This window comes from Cryptomeria japonica, chromosome 1 (assembly GCF_030272615.1).
Source record: "Cryptomeria japonica chromosome 1, Sugi_1.0, whole genome shotgun sequence".
In the NCBI taxonomy this organism is placed as follows: domain Eukaryota; kingdom Viridiplantae; phylum Streptophyta; class Pinopsida; order Cupressales; family Cupressaceae; genus Cryptomeria; species Cryptomeria japonica.
Window position 1 is genome coordinate 219,228,829 of NC_081405.1, and position 18,260 is coordinate 219,247,088.

The 18,260-nt window shown below is 38.8% G+C and overlaps 1 protein-coding gene across 3 annotated transcripts in view; it reads left to right on the forward strand.

The window, feature by feature from the left end:
* Positions 1–18,260, forward strand: part of LOC131042902 (cycloeucalenol cycloisomerase) — a 156,760-nt gene that overhangs the window by 120,806 nt on the left and 17,694 nt on the right. For all 3 annotated transcript variants that reach the window (XM_057976233.2, XM_057976231.2, XM_057976232.2), the window contains exon 8: positions 9,952–10,049. In XM_057976233.2, coding sequence (XP_057832216.2) covers positions 9,952–10,049 — 98 coding nt within the window. The remainder of the gene's footprint in view (positions 1–9,951; positions 10,050–18,260) is intronic.

Consider the following 18,260-nt stretch of genomic DNA (forward strand, 5'->3'; position numbering starts at 1 on the left):
TGTGAGTTTGTCTTCGCAAAACGCAGGGCATAAGAGGCATCATTTTTCGAATCCAAAGGAAATCATTCTTGCAAGGCAGGTTGTGTGAATTCACGCCATTCATTTCGCCAGTTAAGTGTGCTTCGCCTCTCTTGAAATCATTCGAAATATATGCTAAATTGGATAGATGTGTTTGTGTGCAAAAGTTGATTAAAACGATTAAATCTTAAAACCGCATCTTTTCCCATTTATAGGACATCAAGCAACGCAATTGAAATCAGACTTTGTTCCCAGGGTTAGCGAGAAAATGCATTTTTTAGACTTAGGGAAAATCTTAAACTTCGTCCATTTTGAAAATTGATCCTAGAATGCCTAAGTGTGAATTCGGTAGTCGAAATTGTCTAAGTCCATGAACCGTAGCCGAATAAATAAATTCGTAGTCGAAAAGCTTCATAAATATTCATGTCTAAATCAATCAAGCTTTTTAGCTAAAGTATCATGCTATTCTTTAAAACTCGGTTTTCAAATTAATCTTTGTATGCCGACGTATCCCTTTATCTAACCCGCTTCGTTTCCTTTATATCGTCTCGTAATTCGCGTCCGACTGTGCAAGATAAATGCCTAAATCGGCGGTAGAATCATCAAAGACACCTGCTGCAGCCAAGACATCACGAGCATCCAAGTGAGATATCCCTCGCAGAGTCGAAAAGATGAAGTATCAATATCAGAGAGGAGGACTAAGCGAATCAAAAGTTCAAAGTGTCTGGGAAAATGTAGGTGATACTGACCTGGGGCATATTGATCTTCAAGATTTCAGGGACCAAGTTTTCTCCCCTAATGCCTATGGCAGGCCTAGGCGGATGATGGAAAGTGGAATCGCCCAAGCAACGGGATTTCCCCCATTAGTACAAAACTATGAGCTAGTAGTAGAGGCTGCCCGACATTACCAACCAAACTCCAGATTGGTGCTCCTTGAGAATATGGTCCTTGCTGACTTCACTCTTGAGGCCATTAGCGACGCATTTAATATTCCCCTCCCAAACAACCCCATAGCAACAACTATAGATGAAGTGCAAGTGGCGTATGATATGAACCCTGCCAAATGCAGAACACTGATAAATGAGGAGTGGTACAAGGAGAGAAGACCTCCAAGCGTTAGGATTGGGAAAAAGACCCCTAGGAGCGACTTTCACAATGAGCATGGAGACATGGTCACATAACTCAGCAGGATTATGGGACTCCCCCAATCCAACTACTTTGAAGAGTGGATGTTTTACTTCACAAAACAGGTCTTCGCTGGGAAATCCAAGTTCGACTGGGCCCAGATCATAAGCGACAACATCCGCACCCAATTGATCGAACTTGAGGCAAAGAAATACTTTACCATGACATCCTATTTAGTCTACATGTTCGCCAGAAACCAGCCATTGTTGGGTTTAATCATGAAAGGTGAGATTGGGAATGGACCCAAACAGGTAAAGGTATATTATTGTTATCCATAGCTGCACTATCGAGACATAGCTCAAAGGGAAAAGAATAGCCCTGCCTATGCAATTGGTTAGTATGAGCGCGTCAATGACGCGTTCACAATGCGCTTGGTCAGGCAGATGCAAGGAGGACTACACATAAGGCTCTCAAAGCAAGCTACTATTCTATTACAGAGGTATGGTGCCTGGTTCATCCAGTTCCCAAGGTTCTCCTACATCCGGATAGCTGGCTTTGAGGGTGCTCCTTTCCGACTTCTGCAATACCCAATTGACAAAATAGTTATCCTGGAAGTCGCAAGGCAGTCACATTCGGCGAACAGTTTACTCAGAGACAGGAAGCAGTTTGGATTCGCATTCCCTATGATTATAGGTAACCTTGATGTCCATCTAAAGAACCCAGCCCAGGAAGAGGAATCCTTTGCAGAACTAGCCTCCTATGGCCTTCAAGAGCATTTTCCAAGGAAATGCTTTGATCACGACAATTTGGCAAACAGAGCTTATGGCAGGCGATACAGAGCAAATGAATCAGTTGAAGATTATTGGAAAACTGCTCTGATGACTATGAAGTTCGACGACGTGAATATTCAAGGCTAAGTGTGCACCAAATGCGACTCTATGAATATCATCGAGTCCCAGATCAACTAACAGATTCAGGAAATTGCCTACAAGTCCAAAAATTTGAGGCAGTAAGACATCTTTTGCCAGGCATCGATTGGTCGCAGGATCCAATCATTGATTTTGAGGCGGTTATGGCAGCCCCAGGAAGATATACTGACCAGTGGTTGCACTAGCAAATTGAGCGGCTGATTCATGAGGTAGTCCAATTCACCTACCAAATGATGGGTAGCCTTGATTCTCAGTCCTCTGAAGATGAGGGAACATCCAGTGCACCAAAGGAAGAGGTTGAAAAGCTTGAAAAAAGGAAGAAGGCTAAAGCTAGCAGAGGGACTCGGACATCTAAAAGAACAAGAAGGGAAAAGATCCCTTTTAGTAGACCAGAAGTCACTTCATCATCAAAAGACCCTAGTTCGTCTGATGATGTAGTTGAACTAGATTATATACCTACTCCACCTTCCCAGAGTGATATTAACGCATTTGGAGTTGATGATCCTCTTGAACAAGACAAGCTAGATACCGAGGTAAGAGCCATTGAACCCGCCGAACCTGATAATCAAGTGGAGGAAGGAGAGATTCCATCCATTCAGGGGGCGAAGATGCATGAGCCCACCCAGCAGAGCCGCCATGAATTGGAGCTGCATAATACTACTAAGGATGACTCCATTGTTGAAGGAGAGCAAAGGACATATGAGACCCACGAGCCTGAAAGGACAGAAGAGCAACCATCACATGAAAATACTAGACAGTTGTTCAGTGAAGTGGGAGAGAATTCAGCTACGAGCAAGGAACTTGACACTTCCTCCAGTCCATTAATCGAGCAGCTGCAAATATGCAATGAGCCGACTGAAAACATTAAAGAACAGAGTGCAAATTTAACCATAGCATCAGCCTAGACTGTACCTCAAGATTGGTTAATTGCTCGAGCTTAGCGTAAGGCAGCCACCAAGCCACCCATGGACTTGGAGGACATCTTCTCACGCATAGACCAAGCCAAGGCCAAGGGGAAGAAAAAGCCTAAGGCGTATTCCAGGATAACCCATGATGAGCAAAGGAACCGTACCCTTCATATCGCCACCCCGCCTGTCAACAAGCCAACAGATCAAATTACACTGGTTGATTATAGCATCACAATTGTCCCCATCGGACGAGCCACTAAGGAGCAGGAATGAGAGGAATTCAAAGACTCCGTGCAAAATGTGCTCAGACAACTCGAAGAGATAACAGCTGAAAAGTACATGTATCGAGTTCGTGCTGAACAGGCCGAGGGATACATTGATCAACTCTTGAGACCATTGCATAATGCTTTCGAATCCCACATTCCCCCTACAACATTGGCAAAGAGGACCACCACAGAATTTGAAGGAGTACGAGATACTGCAAAGGCCGTCAAGGAATGGATGCGAGGCCTTAAGGAAAGAGGAGAACAAATTATTGAGGAGGTAAAAGAAATGGCCCACCATTGAGAGACCATTTTGGTCAAGCTGCTCGAGGTAAAACGAGAATGCCTCGAAATCCATGAGGTAGCTGCTACAACCCTGCCTCTTGTAAGAGCCCTTTTCTGGACCCAGGCGTAGATCCCTACACTCTCCGCCATCCTGGACCCCCATGATATTAGCGTTTTTAAAGAATGGTACTGGATTATAACTATGAAGAATGAGACAAGGGAGATCATTGACAAAGAGCAAGATGCATGTGATGGAATTCTGAAAAACATGCAAGAACTTGGCAAGACCATCCTCCGATCAATGGTTTTGGGGTGGAAGAATGATCTGTCTGATGACGTAATGCAGCCGGACTTGGAGAAAAGATTAAGAACAGACAAGATCGCGTTCTCAACCGAGGACCTTGGTTTTGCCAGTCAACTACATGCAGACATGTTGTGTTTTGAGCATAATCGGTCCAGCTGGCAAGATGGTTTGAGGCACGTAGACCATTATCTAGAGGGCATGCAGTATAAAATTCGTCATCCCCCCATGCCTCCGTTCAGTTTGCTGTTCCAATTGTGCATCAGGTACCAAGAGTATGTTCGCGAAGAACATGCAATAGGTCGGGACCTTTGGAAAGAGTATTTGCATGGTGAAGATGAATTTTTGGAAAGAAAATCTACAACTGGAAAAGAAAAAGTGCTTTCCTAAAGTGCTTTTTTCTTTCAAATTTGAAAAAGTCACTTTTTGGCCAAAGTTCATATTTGACTTCCAAGTCAACTGTAAACTTTAAAACTTTGTGCATGGGCACTTTTTGAGTTATTATGGACATCTTTTATTTAATTACCTTTTTTGGGTAGTTATTGCTCCCTTTGGGGTAGTTGTTGATATTTGCCCTCCATTTATGGGTATGGGTACCTTTTTGTAAGGATGAATCTGGGCCACTTGTTTATGTTTAGATCTTGGCCATTCATCTGTTTTTGGAAGTCTATTTAAAGGGGACCGGTTTTCCCTCATTTTGTAAGAAGTTCATAGATTGGTGTTGAAGCTCTGGCGAAATTTACACAGGATTTAATGCAAAGTTAAGACTGTTTCTATTTCATTGTGAGTGCATGGTCTCCTTCTTCAATATTTGAATTATTCTGTTATGTTTCTTTCATTTTCCATAGCATTTTCTAGATAAGCATCTGATAGAATCCTCGCTGTTCATACCATTAGGGACTTACAGATTGTCATTCCTTTTGCATGGTTAATCTGAACCCTCCCACATGCTTAGTTCGGTTATTGAACACTTAATGAATGAATGTTAAAGTTCTGAAATTACGTTTAATAACATGAAAAGTCAATTTTTCCTTGAAGATCGCACTAGATTCATACAAATATTGTGCTTAAATAGCTTATAGTGTTTAATCTGGTTATTTTGAGGTGCTTGTTTGCTTTTCTTGAATATGCTATCTTAGTTGAATAATTAGATTTCCTTTATCTCTTATCCCTATCCCTCTTTATTCCCTTTTTTTTACGAAGAAGAATCCGTAGTCCAGCTGAAATAGTATCATCTAACTGAAATCAATTGATAACGAGACCGTTAGAATTTTAGGGAACTCATCCAGTAATTGCCTATCTCACCGTAAGTCCCCTCGTGTTTCCAGCAAAACACATCAAACCACTAAGTAATCCCGCAGTCAAGACCTGACGATCAAAACCTTGAGGTGATCCCCTTTGATCAAACGCAAAAACAACATTAGGGATTTCCTTATCTCAAGAGAGGATAGGATACTCAACAAGTATATTCTATTCTGCGTTGGCCAGATGGAGTTTGCAGCGATGCGACTATAGACATGTCAACAAGATCTAAGAGTAATAATAAAACAACCAGACTCTTTTTCTAAGGCCTTAAATTTCTAAAATACAAGAAACACATTTGATTTTTGTTGAAGAAAATACACCCACATTTTATGACTGAAATCATCAACAAAGAGCAAGAAATACCTACACCCAGTAACAAAAGGTGTATTCATTGGATCACATGCATCGGCGTGGACCAACTGTAGTACCTTAGAGGCTCGCCATGAGTCATCATCCTTGAATGGTGTCCTCTGTTGCTTCCCAGCCTGACAAGTTTCACAAACTCTCTGATTCTGAGTTTGAATTTCAAGTAGTCCATGTACTAAATCTTTTCGAACAAGATGAACAAGGTAGTGAACGTTCAGATGACCATATCCCTAATGCCATAGACTAGTGATAGAGGAGGATTTAGCTGCAAATCATGCTCAAGAGAATCACTAGTATCCACAAGTCTATAAAGACCATGATCGTCAATTCCAACAGCTATAGTAGTGCATGTCACATGATCAACAATCGAACACTTGTGAGCACTGAATATCACATCAAGCTGAGGAGAATGCTGCATAATTTGACTCATAGAGAGAAGGTTCAATTCCATGCCAGGAACGTAGTATAATTTGAGGAATATAAGATTCCTCCCACCAAACTCTATCTGAATGTTGCCCTTGGCGAGAACGGTTTACTCTTCACCTCCTCCATATATGACTAAATCAGTATAAGGAGAGAATTCTGTAAATCAATCGCGCTTGTGAGTGAAATGCCAAGAAGCACCAAAATCTATATAGCATGCAAAAGATTTCACATGGTCTGCAGGTCTTTTAGCCATAAAGGCGTACAAAGCAAACTTTTTCTACTCTATGTTCTTAGCGACATTGGCTTTAGGATGAGACCCCCCCTACTTACACTGTTTGGAAGCTATCCAATTGCAACAATCCTTGATCATATGGCCATATTTATGATAGTAGTTGCATTGAACCTTCTTCTCCTTCAAACCATCCTAAGACTGACTGGAGCCCTTCTGTTGAGATGATTGAGATTTGCCTTTATCCTTGTGAAAGGATTTGGCTGCAAAGGCTTGTGCTCTGAGGAGGATGAAGTGGCACTGCTACCAAATTGTTGTTTCCAACGATCTTGTTGCAGAAGTTTGGTGCACAACTTGGAAATTTCAGATCAACATTCGTAGACGTAATGTTGAGAGTCTCTATGAAGTTCTCATAGGATTTAGGTAGACTTTTCAAGGTTATGACTACCATATCCTCTTCCTCCATTTTCCGACCAATAGCTTTGAGCTGATCTCTAATGTCCTTAATCTTCGTGAGATGCTCCTGTAAGGACATACGTTCATTCATCATAATGGAAAATAATTGGTTCTTTAAGAAGAACGCTTGGCTTTTGTCGGATGTCTCATGCAATTCCTTCAGATGCTTCCAAATTTCTTATCCTAACTTACCAAAAGGAATCTGAGGTAATTGGTCATCTGTGATAGAGAGCTTGAGAAGCATGATAGCTTCTCGATTTCGGTCATCAAACTTGTCTCGATCTGCTCTGGTTGCGGTAGGTCAAGACTCTTTTCCCAAAACAAGATCATCAAGGCGACAATATTCTAAGATTGTCAACATGCGTTGCTTCCAAGTGTTATAATTCTTGCCTTTAAATCTTTGATTGCCTTCCAACATTAGGTTGGTCAATGACGCCATCTTGCACGCTTCCCAAAGCATGGAAAACAAGAAAATCTATAATGGTGTGAAACTGAAACAGAGGCAGATCTGGTACAAACTTTAAAAAATAGATGAAGTACGACTGACATGGATTTCGAGGTAAAATTTCCGGCTGACCCAAAAAAAACTGATGAAGACCTAGAAATGCTTGCGAAAAACCCACCAAGAATCTGTGGTTTAAAATTTATTCAAACCAGAAAATTTGAGGGTTTTGATAAAACCCTAGTCGGCTAAACCTTGGTCGTCAAAACATAGAGAACTCGTGTTGAGAATCTGTAAAAAAATTGTGGGTTAAGAGGGTTAGAAAATCCTTGCCGTCGTAGACCAAAAACACCCAGAATAAACGCGAGTCGGGCGAATCAAAGATTGCGTCACACGGGTCAAAGAGTCGCGGGTTGCAGGCTAGAAAAGACACGAAATCATGCCGTGTAGAAAGAAAGAAAATCGCGAGCTGTAGAATGGAGATCGTTTGCGATTTGCAGATGAGTTTGAGCATGAAAAAATTGCAAAATGCAGGCAAAATCGCGCGGGTTATGTCGCATTGTAGAAAAAATAACGGGAGCCACCGCCAGGAAGAATGACCTAGATCATGGGTGGAAAAAATATGTTAAATTTTTCCTTCATGTGTCTTCGCGAAATGCGCAAACACAAGTCGTGCACAGAGAAAAAATGGCGGCACAAAGACAAGAATCAGGAAAAATTCGGTCTTGAAATTTTTCACACGACCCTGCAAGAAGAAAAAGCAACGTCGGAAGAAACCCACGAGAAAACAAACACAGGGTTTAGAAATCTCAAATCGTGATTGGAACCCTTCAAGAAGCCACAAACAAAAACGAGTAAAAAATCTTGCGAAAAGAACTTTTGAATGCCTGCAAATTTAAAAAAAAAGAAAAACGCTTTTCAAAATTGAGAAAATTTCTTTATTTTAGAAAAACGAATTTTTATAATGTGGCTTTGATACCATATTACTAACAAGTAATTAGTAAAAGTATGAATTGTATTTACAGAATGATCAATAGGTCATTATAAAGAATTACAACAACGATGTTTCTAAAAAGAAACAGTTGTAAATAGAAACAAACTAATCCAAACTAATTATTTACAAAATATTATGTAATTGACCATTAACTAATAATAAATAATATAATTATAATACATAATACATATACATATTTGCATATGTTGTCTATGTTATGATTGCTGGATTCAAACTCAGAATGACATTATTTAAAGAGATATTTTACTTGATAAGATGTAACCCTAACCCTAATTTGTTGCCATTATGATTCTAGGGCAAATTAGGGAGGGTACATTACATAGTATGATAGAGTCCATTAACAGTGATCTTTTTTTAGCAACCCTAAGGGGCATAACTATTGAATGGTACACAAAGGTCATCCCGAATTCCAAACTACTTGGGAAAGATTGAAAAAAGATTTTGAAGAGGAGTTCAAATTACTACAAGATGATGATGATGATGATATTGTAGCAAAGATTTATATTTTGAAGCAAGTAAAACACAAGAACATCAAAGCTTTATAGCTTTAGGCCTAAGGAACTCCTACTAAAACTAGAGAAGAAACCAGCCGAGGACTTGAAGAAGCAATAGATCGTTGAAGGTCTCATCCCTCATTGTAGAAGAAGATGAAGGTAGTGCAACCCTGTTCTTATACAAAAGCATTCAATTTGGCTATTGATGTAGCAAGTGAAGATAACCTCTCGTCCCCTAACAAAACAAAAATAGAGGATGATTCACTATAGGATCTTTACTTTCACTTCGTAGATTTTGATGTTTAAGAGCTTGGTTCATCTCAAATCACCATTCCTTATCGGTGATCAATTTGTAGACATTGTTAGTTGATAGATTGACAAGAATGATAATCAACCTAACATTGACCATCTTGATACAAATACCTTGGTTGTTGACTATAAAGTCAATTGTATGCAATGTTTCATAGGGGTACCAATATTAGTTAACCTACAAGAATAGTTATTTGTATTACTTTATCTTTTACAGTTGTTTGACCTTCAAATAAAGATAGTTAACCCTAAAAAAAATCACATTCAGCCAGACCAAGTTTTTCTAGCCATCATAGTAGTTAATCCTTTGCATGATGGTTGCTTCCTTTCCTTTAGTTGGTCCTGCAAAAATGCTAGTTGCTTTTGAATCCACAACAAAGAGTTTGCTTTTTCAATTTTGGGCAACTGTCCCTTTGACAACATTTCTCCTTTCCTCCTTCAATCTTCTCCATCAAATTTCTTTATCGTACCCTTTCCTAGGGTTTCCGCATGCTGAATCAGCAGACCCTTCTTAGGACATCCTGACTCTTATACAAAATTCTGGAAGAATAAATGCATTGCATTTGAGATAATTGGAGGGCACACATTAACAATTTACGCCTGTATATTGTTAGTGCATGGAGAAGTTATACTTGTAGGTGTAACCTACAATGTAAGCTACACATTAGACATAACTAATGTGTTGTTATTGCATTATTAACGTAAGTCTGTGTTTCGAAATTTTAGTCTACCAATATGCTATATCGAATAAATGAAGGGTTCTTTTACTGTACTATATGCATTCTTTATTTATTTTTAGTGTTTTCTTGTGAAATTTTTTGATCTTTGGTGGTGACATTTCACATATTTAGGTGGCCTTTTTCTTACATGACTGATATTATGACTTGGTATGTATTATTATTCCTGTTGATCTCTTCCTGCTGCTTGTGTATATCAGTACCTCTTGCACCCTTCCACACCTCTCTTTTCCTCACTCTTTATCTATATTTTATAGATTCTTTTGTTGGATAGCAAGTAACAAATTAGATTTTTTTGTCAAAATTATTCTGGCCTGATTTGTGTTTTTTCTCACTCATGCAGTTTCCTTATTACGATTTTGAGGACCGAGCAGCAATGTACAAAGTGGGGTCACTCTTTTATGCAATCTACTTCTTTGTCAGCTTTCCCATGTTTATAAGGTTTGTTCTCCACAAAAGGTTTGCATGTTCTAGGCTTGATTTGTTTTTAACATCTAATCAGCTATGCTTCAAGCCAATACAATTGTATTTACATTTTTTCTTCTTTTTTAATGAAAAGTACCAAACTGTCTTTTAAATTAATTATTTACAGCTTATATTTTCTTTTACAAGTAATGAAGTTTCATAGGCCAAAGCATTCCTTTGGGGAATATGAAAGGAAATTTAACATTCTGACCCATTGAAATAGCTTCCAACTCCAAGTGGTGCATAAAATTGATGTACTTTGTAAGCCGTGTTCTATCGTTTAACTAGTTGTGGAAGAAATAACTTATATAGCAATGATTTGTAGGGCGTGATTTTGAAATCCAACCCTTATCCTCCAAGATAGGTCCGTTTTAGGTTTACAACAGGAATGCTCTAGTCTGAGGATCAAAATAATGCCCCTGTAATCCTTTTAATCTTTTTGCCCACTCAGAAAAATAAATTATTCTTTCGTTATGTTTCATTTATTGCTTTTGTTCATTCCTCTCCCATTTGGTAATATACCCGTTCATGTGTATAGTTCACTTTGTTGCATTGATTTGTTTGAGATTCAATTATTATTGTAGGTGAAAATTGTAATTTAATTCCAATCCTTCTCCTATCCACACATCCCATCCATTAAATGAGGTTATTTCAGCTAACAAGACGCAGCCTTCTTAACAAAACCGCCAGTGACCTATTGGATCTAGTGGTTGCCCGCAATGGACTATGGCCTTCTCATAGAATGATAACCCTCAAAAATGAAACTGCAATTTCAGATTGTCATTTCTCTAGAATCGCCAAGATGCAAGGAAGATCTATAATGATTCACACAATACTGTGCTCAGAGAATAACCAGTTCACCCAAAATCCCCATAACCATGGAAAACGGATGTAATCCTTAAACGGAAACCTGACCAAAGCTCTCATTCTCAATAGGTGAAATGGAAACAAGCATTTGATTTCCAAAGGAACTTTCTTATGCAAATTTTTTAATGCCTCTCTTAGACAAAAGACATTAACTATCTGTGTCTAGAAAAATTGGGAACCCTAAAGCTTTGTGGATGCCCTTGGAACATTTCATTGCAGTTTTTCCAACAAAACAAGAGAAATATATTTAATGTTTCAAGGAGGGCCTATAATGTCCCCTTGCTCAAAGTAGTCAGAAGTGTCCCATTCAACCTATTTAATTTTCATAGGCTAATTTCAGGCTATATTAGATAATAAATTTAATTAATTAACTAGAGTTCTCCAGGAAAGCAAAGTTTGCTGATGACATTATTTTAATTAATTTCATAAAGTGATTTAAGTGAATTTAAAGGAGAAATATTAAACGTCACTTTACAAAGGTGCTTTAATGAAATATTTTAAGTGGGAAACTAAAAGGTCCCTTCGGGAATGTTCTATGGGAATAAGATTTAGATCTTTAACAAATGAAAAGTTTTTGATAAACTTATCAGAAACTTTATATTGAAATCTGAAAGAAATGCAACCACACAATGAAGCCAATGCACAAGAAATATGTGGAAAACCCAAGATGGAAAAAATCATGGTGATAAACGCCTGCTAGGAACTACTGTCCTAATCCAGCCTCACGAATAAGATTGTTTACAATATTTTAAGGACACCAACCCTCAGGGATCACCCAATCCCTTGCTTAAGAGCACCAACTCTTATTATTACAAACTTATCAATCTGAGCACCAACCCAGCATCCTTAAGGCACCAACTACAGGATGTTACAAAACAAGTTTTCACTGAATGTAAATCTGCAACTTCAAACTTCACAAATATGATGATATACAATTATAAATTACAGCAAACTGAATAACACAACCCTTCAGATATTTTGGTCCAATTTACAAATCACAAAAACATCAATCTTCTGACAAATCTGCCTTCTCCAAGGCCTTTTCACATATACTTAGTACAACTCCATCAGATAGAATATTATAAATCACTGTACTATCAAACCTTGTTCACCATTTAAACAATGTATGCTTGAAACACTGTTAAAATGAATAATTTGCATACATATTGTATACCTCAGGCTTTGTACGTTTGCAGTATTCTGTACTTGATCAGATTTCTTAAGAAAAACATTTGTATTCACCCATCCACCATTCAGAAATGATTGCAGATCAGATCATGGTATTCTGAAAAATGTTCCTCAGCAACAATCTAAATATTTACACCAAGTTTTCTATGAACAATACATCTTATAAGATACTTTTCTTTCTTTACATAAGGCAATCAAATATGCAAAACATCCTCATGCTTCCTATCTTCATCGGCTATATGGTTGTAGGAAGTTTTAACTATCTAAGCAGTTACAACTGCAGCCTCATTGGTTACAACTGTCAACTGTCATCAGCCTCTTCACTTAACATTCTTTTACATCACTCGAATCGATAATGTTTAAGTAGCATTCGTTTATCGTGCCAAAGCATGTATATGTTTCTAGAAACGATTGAAGGAAGATTCCAAAGACTCTGTAACAGATTCAAAGACGGTTTGCACCAGATCGAACCATTCAACTACAATTTAATCAATGCCAACAATAAATCGTGACCAGACTCCAATCGAACTGAGACTTATTGTATGTAAATACAATCTGTAATCCATATATCTGTTTTGCAGATTAAGTTTTGACCATTCAATCATAAACTGAACTGACCTTATCTTGTTTGCAGATCGAGTCTTAATCATTCAACATAGATTGATTAGAACAGCAAAACATTCTATAAATATCTAAGAAGTCAGAGAAGTATATTGTGAAATCACCATTTATTATTTTGGTTTGAACTGCACAGAAGATTGTCCAATATTGTTTGACATAGAACAAATCTGATGATGTGATTTGCGTAGGTATGCATTACTAAACTTCTGTATCTTGACATCGATGACAAACATTTTAACAATCTCCCCTTTTGGCATTGATTTCAAAACTCCAGCACTTCAGTCTGCAACAAGAAATTATCTATTGTGCAAATTTCAACTGTACAAAATTCAGTTGATACCAAAACGCCAATACCATCAAATCATAAACAATCCAAATCTAAAATAAAGCATAATCATCAAGGCTGGAATCTGAACATGGCTCCCTTCACCAAACCAATCTGAAAGCAAAGCAAACTGAAGCCTTTGGAACTCTGCAATTTATCCCACTTTGACATCAATGACAAAGCGTTAGGGACAACAAATGAGACAATAAAAGAATCCCCCTAAGTAGATGCTTGTACATGAACATAACTAGGCTGGAGAAGCCACAACCCTAAGCTTTTGACGAAGAGTCTCAAAAGTCTCCTTAGGAACGGATTTGGTAAATATATCTGCCAATTGATCCTTAGTGGCAACATAATCAAGTTTAACCTCATGATCTGCAAACTTTTCCCTCAAGAAATGATATCTTATTGAGATATGTTTAGTACGAGAATGAAGAACTGGATTCTTAGAGATGTTTATGGCACTAGCATTGTCACAAAGAATTGAAATGGGCTGATCATAAATCACCTTTATATCCTAAAGAGTTTGTTTCATTCACAAGACATGTGTACAACACGAAACTACAACAACATATTCCCCCTCAGCAATGGACAAGGACACTAATTCCCGTTTCTTGCTTAACCAAGAAACCGATTTATCTCCTAAAAAGAATGCTCCACCACTAGTGCTGCATCTATAATCTATACATCCTACCCAGTCTGTATGTGTATAGGCTATTAAAGTAAAATCATTAGTTCTTGGATACCATAAACCATAATATACAGTGCCCTTCAGATACCTAAAAGTCATTTTTACAACATGAAGATGAGAAACCTTAGGAGCAGATTGGAATCTAGCAATCATACAAACAACTTGCATTATATTTGGTCTTGATGCAATAATATACAAGAAACTGCCTATCATGGACCTATATTTTGTTTGATTTGTATTAGGTGACTCATCATTCTTACTCAATTTGCAACCAGTTATCATTGGCATACTCATAAGCTTACAATCCTCCATTTGAAACTTCTTAAGCATTTCTTTTTCATACTTTGTCTGAGATAAGAAGATACCTATTTACATTCGGGAGACTTGCAAACCAAGAAAGAATGGAAGTTCCCCAATCATAGACATTTCAAACTGTGTTTACATTTGAGTAGTAAAATCTTTGCTTATATTGTCATTACCACCAAAAACAATATCATAAAATATAAATAACCACTACAAACACATGCTCATCTGTTGTCTTGAGATATAAATTGCTACCTGCATTACGTTTGTTGAATCCTTGCTGAAGAAGATATTGATCAAGCTTGGAATATTAAGCCTCAGGAGCCTGTTTAAGACCACATAAGGCTTTCTCTAACATGCAAACATAGTCTTCTTTACTTGTAGGTTGAAAACCTTCTGGCTGCTCCATATACACTTCCTCTTCTAAATTTCCATTTAGAAATGCTGATTTTACATCCATTTGTCAAACCTTGAAATTCTTATAAACTCAAAATGCCAAGAACATTCGAATGGTTTCCAATCAGGCTACAGGAGTGAATGTCTCTTCAAAATCAATGCCCTCAATCTGTGTATACCGTTTGCAAACAAGTCTCGACTTATTTGTAACAATTTTTCCATCCTTGTTAAGTTTGTTCCTAAACAATAATTTAGCACCAATTACATTATTATTGGTAGGTCTAGGAACTAACTCCCATGCTTTGTTTTTCTCAATTTGGTTGAACTCTTCCATTGCTTTGAACAAACTTTCATCTTTGTTGGCTTCATTGTATGTCTTAGGTTTCATTTCAAACAACAAAGAAAGATGAACCTCTTCATCATTTGATCTTGCAACTCTTTGTATTGTTCTAACTCCATCATCTTTGTGTCCTATGATTTGTTGCTCAAGACTGTTGTCGTATGTATTTGCGGGAGTCTCCTTGAGGGATGATTCCACCAAATATGTAACTGGCCTTCGGCCTTACATATTTGGAGTCTATCGATAATTACCCAAGTGGTGCGATTCTTTATTTGTTTGCAAAATAAATATACTTATAAAGAGGGCCGACTTTTGGCAAAGTCCGCCACCCTTAATGAAAGTTTACATTGCCCTAAACGAAGAGATGTCTTATTCCTAAGGGAGTTGAGTCCTCATGCAAAGTCACCTTGCATAGGTATAAAGGGAGATCAATTATCTTCCCCTTGGCATTCGAATACACACTTAGGAGATTGTAGAATTCTCACAAGAGTTCGCACCTATCTGCAGATCGAAGATCATCTACAACAGTTCGTGGATTATCTAAGGAAGTCCAATTCACATTGCAGATCGTATATCATCAATGGTGGATTGTTTCCAATTATCTAGCTTCAATGAGTGAAGCAATTTTGTAACTACAAATTGCTATTTTGTCGAATATAATAAAAGACATTTTTTGCTGGGTTTTTCACCTTCAAGTTGGAAGGTTTTCCCAGGGTATATGCTATGTAAACTTGTGTGAATTGGTTCATATCTGCATTTTATTAATCTAATGATAAAAAAATATATATATAACATGATCTCAGAGCTAAGGGATCAACTAAGCGCCGTTTGTTCCCTACTGTGAATGGTTTAAGTTCCAGAATGAATCACGAATAAGCACAAAACATATACCAACAATACAACTATGCAAGTAACATTCATATGGCAGAAATATGTTCTTTATTGTATTCTCCCAAATATTCAGTACATCAAACTTATTGCTGGGGTTCCCTTACATGGCAATATATACCAACTCACGGTTGGTAGAAATACCAACCGTTACAACTAACACTAACTGGTGGTTGGCGGAAGTACCAACCGTTACAACTAACACGTGAACCCACACGGTCGACTCCAAACATAACAAAAAGACATAACAATAACTTTAAAGTTTTATTCCCTAATTACGGCCTCACATTAGCCCCCCCCAAAAAAGAAGTCGTCTTCCAGACGACAAACAAATGGAAGCTAACAGAACCAACTGAAACTAATGTGAGGAGGGATGAGAAGGCGTCCTTGGAAGTATGAGATGACTGAGATGTGCCTGCTCGTTGGAGTCGCTATGTGGCCGCCAGTTCCCGCTCTTGTGCCAACTTGACCATATGGGCGACCTCAACAATTTTGTTGCGAGCTTTCGAAATCTCCTGGCTCTGCACCTGCAACTGTTCCTCCTTCTCTGCCAATCGGGCCTCCAAGCCTGTACCTTATCTGTCAGCTCATCCTTCGCCTTACCACTCACTTCCAACTCCTGCACGTGCCTGACAACTGTCTCCTCCAACGTGGTAATCCGAGAGTGCTCTAGGGCCAATGTTTTCTTGACACTCTCTGCTTCCTGCAGTGCCTGGTCCCGTCGGGTCTTCATAGCTTCCATCCGCACCACTGCCATACGCCGATACTTCAAGACTAGGTCTTGAAAAGCTGTCTCTATTCCCCGCATGTAACCATAAAGCCCACTCTCTTCTGTCACTATCATGCTCCTCATCCAAGTATCCGTCATCTCTGTAGTTTCTGTCGTTGACCATCCTTTGGCTGTGAAGCATCGAAAGAATTCCCACTCAGTCTTCCCTGACAAAGGAGAGCAGGCGCTCGATCACTTGACCTATCCTCACATCTTGGCCAATTTCCACACCCTTCATGATATGGCCGACATCACTCCAGAACTTCGCCATGCCCTCCAACTGGAGGGTACAACGCTGCAAGGTGTCAATTGGGCATGGGGGGTCAGGTTTCTCGAGCTGAAGTATCAATTCTTCTGTATGAGGCGAGGAAGATTCCCCCCTCCCTTCCTGAACTTCCTTGTGCAATGTAAGTTCTTCTGTAGACCTGGGAATCTGGAGATCCTTCCCTGCAACAAATTCCATACTGCCAATCTGCAGAGTGCTGGTATCAAGTCCTCCATCCCCACCAGGTGACGGTGGCAGTTCATGCAATTTCTCCACGCTTACCTCAAGGGTCTCCAACAACCAAGAGTCGATCGTCTGCTCCTGGTGGTCATCAGCACATGTGGGACTTGTTGTGACCTTTTCACACATCGCCCCATTGCTAACGGGGACCCCCTCTTTGCCAGCTTTCTGCGTTGTTAGGTTAGGGTTTTGGCTGCTTAGTGGGCAATTTTGCGTTTACCGTGCCCGAGTCTCGGAGTTTCGATCATGCCTAGTGTCGTCTAGGGTTTTTGAAGTTATAGGATCAAGTTGTAAAATGTTGATATTTTAATGATTCTAAGTTTTGTCTAAGTGTAGACCTTTTGAGTGTTAATGTGTTTTTAAACACGCGCATCAGTGATTTTAAAGTGCCAAGATATTCACAGACCGTTTGGAGTTGTTTTCTTGCTCCTAAGGTATTATTTAAGTTGGTTTCACACTTTATTCCAATATTTTCCTAGCGTTTCGCTCATATTTTTGGAAAATTAGCCTAAGTCCAGTGTAAATTCAATGTTTCTAAGTGATTTTGAGTGGTTAAAATGATAAAATCCTAAGGGAAATTCATATTCCAAGGGTTAAAGGGTCAAATTCCATGCTAGAAGTGTTTTTCCCCTCACATTCCAGACTACCCAACCCATTCCCCCACTCAAAATCCATACTACACATGGGTTTCCCCTGAAATCTATACTTGCTACTAATTTCCCCCACTGTTTATCTAGACTGCCATTGAATTTCCCTTGGAAGTGTTAAAATTTGGCTAAGTGTCAGGAGTTATCCAGACTGCCATCGATTTTCCACCAGGAGTGCAGACTGCAGTGCGAAGATAATTCCATGCCTGGGTCAATTTTCCACCTGGATTTTTGTAACAACTAAGTGAGGATTTTTGTCCGGACTACCATCCAGACAGAGGTCGAATTTCCCCTGAGAACATTTGTAAGGATTTTTGTTTGGATTTTCATCCAGATAGGGATCGATTTTCCACTGGGAATATTTTTGAAGAGTTTTGAGTCCGTATTTTCATCTAGACTGAGGTCGAAATTCCACCAGGGAGGTTTTTTCCAAGTTAAGTGAGTTTTGAGTGTAGATTTTTGTCCAAACTCACATCGATTTTCCCCTGGGAGGTTTTTTTGTGTGCATTTTGATGAAGTTATGCATGGATTTTTATCCAAGCATGGGTCGAATTTCCCTTATGGGGTAAATTTAGGCATTTTAATGATTTTTGAAAGGATTTTTCAATTCCAACCAATATCGATTTTCCCCTAGAGGCTTATTTTGG